This window comes from Rhagoletis zephyria, unplaced genomic scaffold (assembly GCF_001687245.7).
Source record: "Rhagoletis zephyria isolate East Lansing unplaced genomic scaffold, Rhagoletis_zephyria_1.1 Rzeph_scaffold_20329, whole genome shotgun sequence".
NCBI classification, from domain to species: Eukaryota; Metazoa; Arthropoda; class Insecta; order Diptera; family Tephritidae; genus Rhagoletis; species Rhagoletis zephyria.
This window is the reverse complement of record NW_016177388.1, coordinates 1-8,534: the sequence shown is the minus strand read 5'-3', so window position 1 is coordinate 8,534 and position 8,534 is coordinate 1. Positions and strand designations below refer to the sequence as shown.

The 8,534-nt window shown below is 33.5% G+C and overlaps 1 protein-coding gene across 1 annotated transcript; it reads left to right on the top strand.

Moving 5' to 3' along the window:
* Positions 1–7,386: 7,386 nt before the first annotated feature.
* On the top strand, positions 7,387–8,153 carry LOC108380780 (homeobox protein B-H1-like; the record flags this gene model as incomplete). Its single annotated transcript, XM_017637179.1, has 1 exon — positions 7,387–8,153. A coding segment is annotated over exon 1 (767 nt), but the record flags the coding sequence as incomplete, so codon positions are not given.
* Between the last annotated feature and the right edge of the window lie 381 nt (positions 8,154–8,534).

The window sequence follows — 8,534 nt, the reverse complement described above, 5'->3', positions numbered from 1 at the left end:
AAATATTTGCCTTTACTGATTTCAGTTCTTCTGGTACTGAAATCCATGTACTTGTTATACCTTTTAGCAATAACCACTAATTTTTCTCTAATATCCACTCGCTTTGGTTGTCTGTTATTTATGTGTATACATGTATTGTTCTGTATTCTTCGTCATATAAGCTTAGTTTCTTTACAGATAATTATCACTAGTTTTTGCTGGAAACAGTTTCTCAAACCCAAAAGACTAGCAGCTTTCGTTCGTAAAATTTTTACTAGCTGAATATAACAGCTGTCAAAATGAATAAACACCTGTTGAAGCGCAAACAAGCGAGGTTAAGTTTGCTTTATTTGTTTCTTTCTCCAAATTTTTGGTATTTCTTAAATAAAAATTTGCGAATCATTAAATATTGATGAAATTGTAAAATGTATTTGTGAATAGTTTTTATATATAAAACGCGATTGAAAAATTACGTCATATATTTTCAAATGTCAAATACACCGATCAGGTAGTTACTTGCTATTTTCTGTTAGTTTCGTTTCTTAACTATTTCTTTATATCGCCCGTAATTCTATCAATGATCCCATTCCTCTTTTTCCTGATAATTATCGGCTAGAAAACTAAAGAAACAAAGCTAATGCTCGCTGCCAAATTTTTCACTAGCCCTGCCGGATAAACAATTTTTATTCACCTCATAGCTGTCAAAAATTTACTATCCAGAGTACTTTTCTATTAATTGGCACAGGCCCTAAATATGTAAAATTAGGGGTTGTCTGAAAACTCGCCGTAGAGGGACATTTTATTATTATCTCTCATTTAAAAAAGAAATACCTTAAAAATCGGTTCAGGTTTAGGCTTTCAAAATCTGTTTGTTCACGACCATGTTTTTTGCCCCACTGTCTGACGCCTGTAGCCATTGTTTGTCTCACCGTTAGGTTATCGCTGAACATTTTTTTATACTGACATTCCGAATTTTTGTATAATAAAACCGTCTCAAAGGTATTGCAGAAATGATTTTAATTTCACTATTGACTTTGTTTATCGTTACTCTTATGCCAGAAGCCTGAATGTGCAAATTTACCAAATTTTTAGTTATTGGGTAGACTTGACTAACCTTTGGAGGTTCTATTTTATACCAAAACCCAGAATACTATGCATAAACGGAAACCATATTGAATGCCAATTTGCGGTTCATAAATAAATGGAAAATTTAATCCTACTAAAATTTTAATTCTTCCCTAAATTCCTACCGCAACAAGAGCTTTCGAGTTAAAGCGAATTATAAACAAAGAACCAGCTTGAGGCTGTAGAAAATTCCCAAAAACGTGTCCATCGAACCATCAACCTAACATAGCAGAAATGTTGCTCATACGCACTGCAGTCCTATAGGCTATAGTAAGAAATTACACAAAAACCACAACTGTTATGTATTTATGCAGTTATTTATTTACTTTACCTTACACGTCAGTACGCATACATCCTAACATATGTATGCATGTATACGGAGAATTTTACTACGACAGTATGTAACTCTTACTGACATTTGAAAAACATAATTCTATGGAAATTTAATTAAACTTTAATTTCTGTAAATTTGTAATTGTAAGCAAAGCTAAATAGCTTTCAAATATATGGCATAATTTCTTTGCAGCGTACACAGTAGCAGAAACACGTTTTAAATATGCACTTATGTATTGCAAGTAATTTCCCTATGGATTTGAAAAGTTTCTAGTTTCATTCAAAATAAGGAATGTACTGGCTGAGAGATTTATGAGTTCGTAATTTTTCAGATTTCTTCATATCCTAAAATGCAGCTCAAATTTCTAGAATATTTGCCATTTTTGCAAACACACACTAAGTGTCAAAATTATAAACGTACCGCAATTTGGCAAGCTGTAAGAATTTATTTTTTTGTTATATAAAAATTAAAAAATATAGTTTTCTCTTTTAAGAATCCAAGCTTAATATTTTTTGCAATATTTAAGCAAAAAATTCAGCAAACTTTTGTGATAATTTCAAGCTCAGGTTTTTAGAAGGGTTTGAGTGCATTCGATTTTGTTTTAAGTAGCTAGAACTTTGACTTTTGGAAATATTTTTATTTATTTATTTTTTTGAAGGTGTTCCATATAAAAAAAATTAATCTTTTTCATGGAAGAAACTATATTTTTGTAAAAAAAGGAATTATAACTAAATAAACTAAATTGTTAAAACTTGTCGAAATGTGGTGCGTTTATAATTTTGACACGAGGTGTATATATGTAAATATCTATGGAGGTATAAATATGCAACCATAATGGTTGCCTAATGAGCAAACGATCATTGCAATGACAAATTCGGCAAATATTTTTGCATTTTGCAGAAAAACCACACAAAGGTATACCTAAAAAGAATGTAGTTTAAGGCTGGCCAAACCACACGTGCAGATGCATACTGGCATATCTACATATATATGTATTTATAAGTGGTTCAAAGGTATACAGTCGTATTAAATAAAGTGACAACGCCATATTAAATAAAATTTTCTGGAAGCATCTATAAGTATTCCAATAGAACATTTTAAATTCAAAATACTAAACTACACAAATTTGTACTTAATATTTATTTTACTTTTTGGATGTAATAAAATTCTTTTTTTTATTTTACTTGTGGCAAACATAAAATCTGGCTTTGAAGTTTTGTGAAATGCTCATCATTGATGGCAGGCGGTATACTATATATATATGTACATTTACACATACAAACAAATCTACATACACATACCTACATCCATTCGTTGCATTGTGCCATGCACTTTTCATTGCAATTCCCCAAAGCTGCTGTGCTCTAAATGGTTTCTGCAGCATTTTGAGCGATGGCGGGGAGCAGCAGAGTTAGGTCAGTGTAAGGCCAGCTGCAAAGCGACACACAAATTGTGTGGCCCCAAAACTCAGCAGCATCGATTGCTTTATTTATTTTTGTCTTTTGGTTTCTCATCTTTTATATAATTTTTTTTGTTCTTGTCGAACGGCCTTTGGTGCCATTTTTCAGTCGCTAGTGTGAGTTTTTCCAATCCTTTTTTTTTGGGAATATTTTGTTTATGGCTCAGCTATTTTTGCTTGCCATATACATACCTTAATTAATCTATTTGATGAGGAGTAAAAATGGAAAAATCGGTAAAAATGTAAAAAGGGATATTCTGGAATTAAAAGTGTGTGCATTCCGAATATCCACTGGATGTGGGAGCGGCAATTTTTCGCAAATTGGAATGGGAAATGGAAGGAAAAAGAGAACTACATACTTAGGTTTTTTTCTTTGCTAATTAAAATGAATATGTGAAGTGTTTTTCTTATTTGCATACCCGTAGTGCAAGTATTAAATCGTTCCTTCTTTGGTTAGTTTATGTTTATACTAAGGTATTTCTGCAGAGAAAATGAATCCTTTTAAATCTGTTTACGTATGTAGATAAAATTGTAATCCTCTTTAAAGTAGCATACAAGTTGCTGTTGCGTAAACTTATTTCAAGATAATGATTTGAAGGAATTTACGGCTGTGAAAGCTCTACAGCTAGGCGGAAAATTATTACATACTTTCCCCTCACTGGCTTCAAAACAACTACCTACTTCAATTTCTTTAATAAAAATGCTTAGTAAACTTCGGGCGTTTTGGAGCTATGTATGTAGCTATGTGGGTGGAAGCAATGCATTTTCCGTGTATGTGATCTGGTCAGCAGCGATCGTTGGATTGTCAAAAATGAGGTGTCAAATTAATGGGCTTGGCCTGTGAATGTGCGGAAGGGATTTATTTTTTGAAAAGGATTGCCAACCTTTAAAAAATTAAATTAAAATTATTTAATAAGTGAAATAAATTATTACAAAAAGGGTGCCACTGGTAGTGGGTTTTGAGAAGGCATTATTTCTAAACTTTATGTAAGAGGGTTGCCACCTGTTTGAAAATCGAATTCAACATGAATTAAGGGAAATCACATATGGTTGTCAGGCGAAAGCGGATTTTAAAGGCTTTTTTTAATATTTTGAAGAGAGTTGCCACCTATTTGAGAAAAAAGTGCAATTAAAAAAATTTATACACAATAATAAAATACGGGTGGCAAAAATAAGAGAGTTAAGAAAGACTTAGTTTGAACATTTTAAATGCGCTTGAGGTGTTTAAAGAGAGTTGCCACCTGTTTCAATTATTTATTATTTAAATAAATTATTAATGATGGATATTAATGGAAGTGAGTTTGAAAAGGCTTTATTTCTAAACGATATGTAGAAGGGTTACCAACTGTTTAAACAGTAAAATTCAAAATATTTCCTCATTTATTTCAAATATTTATGTCTCACAATCTCAAACGAAAGAGTTTTTAGAAGTTTTTAAGGTTGCAACATATTTTAAAAATTCAAATTTTGTTCAATTATATACATGTTTTTTTTTTAAGATCTTTGAAGAGAGTTTGACACCTGTTTTAAAAATAAGATTCGAATTAATGCATAAGGTAATTGAAGTACATACCAATGTATCACAATATAGGTGTCAAACGAAAGCGTTTCAGTTTGAATATATTTTCGAAGCAAATTGCCCTCTCTTTGAAAAGTCGAACATAAATAATATTACAGAAGTTATCCGAAATATTTCCATATTGACGACCAGAAAAAATTGTTTTAAAAAAACTTTAGTTTAAAGGTATTCTTGGTTAGGGCCGACATCCACTAAATATTGAATTGGTTTGATGCAAGAACAATTTTTCGTAATTTTTGAAAACTTCTCCTGCTATGTGCATTTTCCTGACCAGTGATTTAGCGTTTTAACGGCATACGGGTTTACTAATTTTTCATACATTCCAACCACGCCCAATGGCGCTTTAAGCATTTGAAACTTGAGGTCATGAAAAAAATGGGGTGAGCTAAAACTTCCTTGGGGTTTGGTCTCAATACGAGAAACATATTTCTTTAGTCTGCACTTACATTTTATGCGCACTCAAAGTTATGAAAAACATATTGCATCATTTTTTTTCTTTGAAAAATGTTTACTTTCTACCTAAATCACGCTGCCATTCAGAAGTGCTTATGTATTTATGCAATTAAGTGCTTAGCAAACTTACTTTGATTCGCAAATCCACTATGGCAAGTTATAAAAATGTGCAATAAACTGTTTTGCAACATAGTACATAAATTACATTTTCTCATTTCCTTGTAATTTCCCTGCTGTGTGCCAGCAGCCAACAACTTTGTGTGGAGAAAAAGAGCGTAAGAAATAAAAAAAAACAAGATTTAGAAATAAATAGTCGCAGTAGCAAGCGCATAGAAAACACACACACACAACGGCAACCAACATAAACTCTGCTAAGCTTAAAGTGGAATTAAAAGCGGCAAGCAGAATGCTTTGAAAGTCATACATACTAAGCCAAGCACTTCTCTTGCAGGAGAGCGAGCATTAAACAAAGGAAAGAAAAACCGTACATGAGCAAATAAGCAAAGTTCAAGCGAAAGTTCAACTGTTATGAAATAAGAAATTTGAGTAGAAAAAAAAAACGGAGACCAAAAACAAAAAATACAAACAAAGCGATAAAAAAGAAAACAAGCGAAACTGCCTTAAAATATGCAACAAACTTTTAGTTATTTAATGCTTACTAAGTAATCGTCATAGTTTAAGTACATATTCTATTAAAGTACAACAACAATGAGTGGCGTTGGAAAAAATGCCAGTTTTAATTACTTAGCCAAAAGGGGTCTAATATTGCAAATTTAACAAATGAAAGTGATAAATAAACAAAATAAAAATTTTTAGCAAAAAAGTTTCAAAGCACGCAAATCATTTCTATAAAAAGTGAAACCATAATATTAGCAAATAAATTTTTTAGTGAAAATGGTACAACAAAAAAACTAAAAATAATAACTAAATAGAGAGGAACAACAACTTTCATATTTCAGCTAAACATAATTTGAAGAAAGTGAAATCAAACGTAGACAAATAAAATTTATTTAAGCAAAAGCTCACAAAGTAACTAATAATTGATTTACACAAAATAGCCAAGCTTTTAATAAAAAAACTTAAAAAAAAAACAAAAGAAAATTAAGCAAGCCTGCGTTGGAGTGCAGTTTAACTACGTATTTTCCACTACTAACACAATATTTATAATACTCTGAAAACAAACACAATCAATATTTGCTCAATTAAACCTAGAAATAAATAAATAAATGAACACAACAACAAGTAGGCATAAAATAATCGAACGCTAAAATAAGCCACAAAAATATGTATTTAATTTATTTTAATGAAAGCACGCAAGAGTTTTACAAAAAAAAGCTGAGTAATAAAAATATTTATTTGAAAAAAAGACAAAACAAAAAAATATTAAATAAATATGAACAATGAGTTGAGCTGCAAACAATTTTCAATGAGTTCAATTAGCGGCTAAAAACTTTTTCAAGCATAATAATTTGTATGGAAAGCAATGCAAATCAAATGACAGAATCAGACAATAGCGCGAAAGCAATGCAATAAATTTGACAAAAAAAAAGTTGCAATAACGTCAGTGAAGTATGTATGTATGTATTTACTAATCTAAATACAAGCGCGTCTATGTATTTTAAAACCACTGAATTAAATAAATAACAAACAAACACTGCACGCTAAAATGGAAGTAGTGGTATTAAATTATTTTGAATAAAATTGAAAAAAAAACAATTTTTTTTAATCTTAAAAAAGAAACCAAATTATGAATGCAAATGAATTTTAGCAATGAAACAGCGGTGGCACAATTTCTTTCGTTGAACTAACTAGATAACAAAAGCGCAGACAAAAAATTAAAAAAAAACTGCGTAACATGATAAATAAAACGTAGGAAAAATAAAAATTAAGAAATAAAACATTAACAAAACATCTTAATTTTGTATATTAAAAACAAAATTCAAAGCAATACTTACCGATTGGAGCAACATTTTTATTATTCCACAAAAAATCCGCGTGAAAGTTATAATAAACGTAAAAATTAAAAAACGTCAAACGAAAATTCACAAAAAAATTTTTTGGCTGTCAAATCTACTCTACAGCACTTTTTACACAGCGCGCGCTTCACTCTACATACCACACCACCCTATTGTTAACACCATAAACACATCACCGCGCCCAGCCATTCGCCAAAAGTACGCACGCATCCGCCAATAACCATGCAAATTTTATGGCCTGTCAGTTTGCGTAAACAATGGCCGAAGTAAAAACACAGCAGCAACTAATAAACAAAAAAATAAAACCACGAAAACCTAGAAAAATTTGTAAATCCAATTTTCCGACAACTATAAACAATACAACAATAAAGGTTATTAAATACAACCATACAACAACAGCAGCAATAAAAAATAAAACATAAGATAAAAACCACAGCAATCATAAAAAAATTGCATTCTTCATTTGCGGCATCTCCGTAAAATGCCAATAGCCACCAAAATCGCCACAAAGCAGTATTCACAGTTGCAGCAACAACAACAAAATCAAACCGCCGTCATGGTGTTGACCGCATCTGATGACAACAATTCAACAACAACGCATGCGAGCAGCAGCCACAGCAGCACGACTACAACCACAGCAACAGCAACAACAGCTAATAATCCACATGCGCATGCCGCCACCGCCGCCGTCAATCTGAACAACAGCAGCGCTGCCAACTTTAGTGGCGGCATCTTATCATTTCCGCCACTACAACCGCCACCACCTCCACCGCCCGCTTTGAGCAGCGGCAATCTGAGCATACTGAATGGTAGCATTGGCATTGCCAGCGCTCATGCCCATCCGTCGTCGCACACGTACGGCCATGCACCGAGCGCTGTCATGACCAGTGCCACCGCTGCCGCTTTTGCCGCGCACGCCAACATCAACGCTGCCATGAGCAGCAGCAGCAGCAGCACCGCCGCCGCCAACAACTATAATATGCCGACGTACGCTAATATAACAGTAATACCTTCGAATGTTGCCGCCGCCACCGCCGCCGCCGTCTCCAACGTCCAGGCAGCAAATGCTGCCAACGCCAATGCGCCCATCGCCGTTTTTATGGGCAGCGGGCTGGCAGGTGGTGCAGCAACAGCAACGAGTGCTGGTAGAGGTGGTGGCGGTGCAATTGGTGTGGGGGCCAATACCAATGACAACAACAACAATATGGATAATACAAGCGAAGAATCGAATGCAGTGACAATTTACAGGTAAACGGTGAAGTACGGCACGTACACAAGCGCACACAAGCGCACACGCACACACTGTATTGCTGTATTGCGCAATACAATGCATTCAACTGCATATAGTAGTAAAAGCCACAGTTATTTCAGGCAACAAATTATTTTCATTGTTGCCCGCAATTCAATTGCGCTACACTTGTGATGACGTCGTTAAAGTCGTTGCTTAACCAGTTCAATGCAATTTGAAAAGTTATCTGTTTCTTATCTCTCAATATCCTTTCGGTTGTATTGCTTGCTGAAGCAATCGATTAATTGCAGTCGTGCATACGAAATGCTATAGCTTGAGACAATTTTAATGGTTGAAACCAGGGTTCGGAAATATTCACTCACCTTCGTACGCGAACGCGA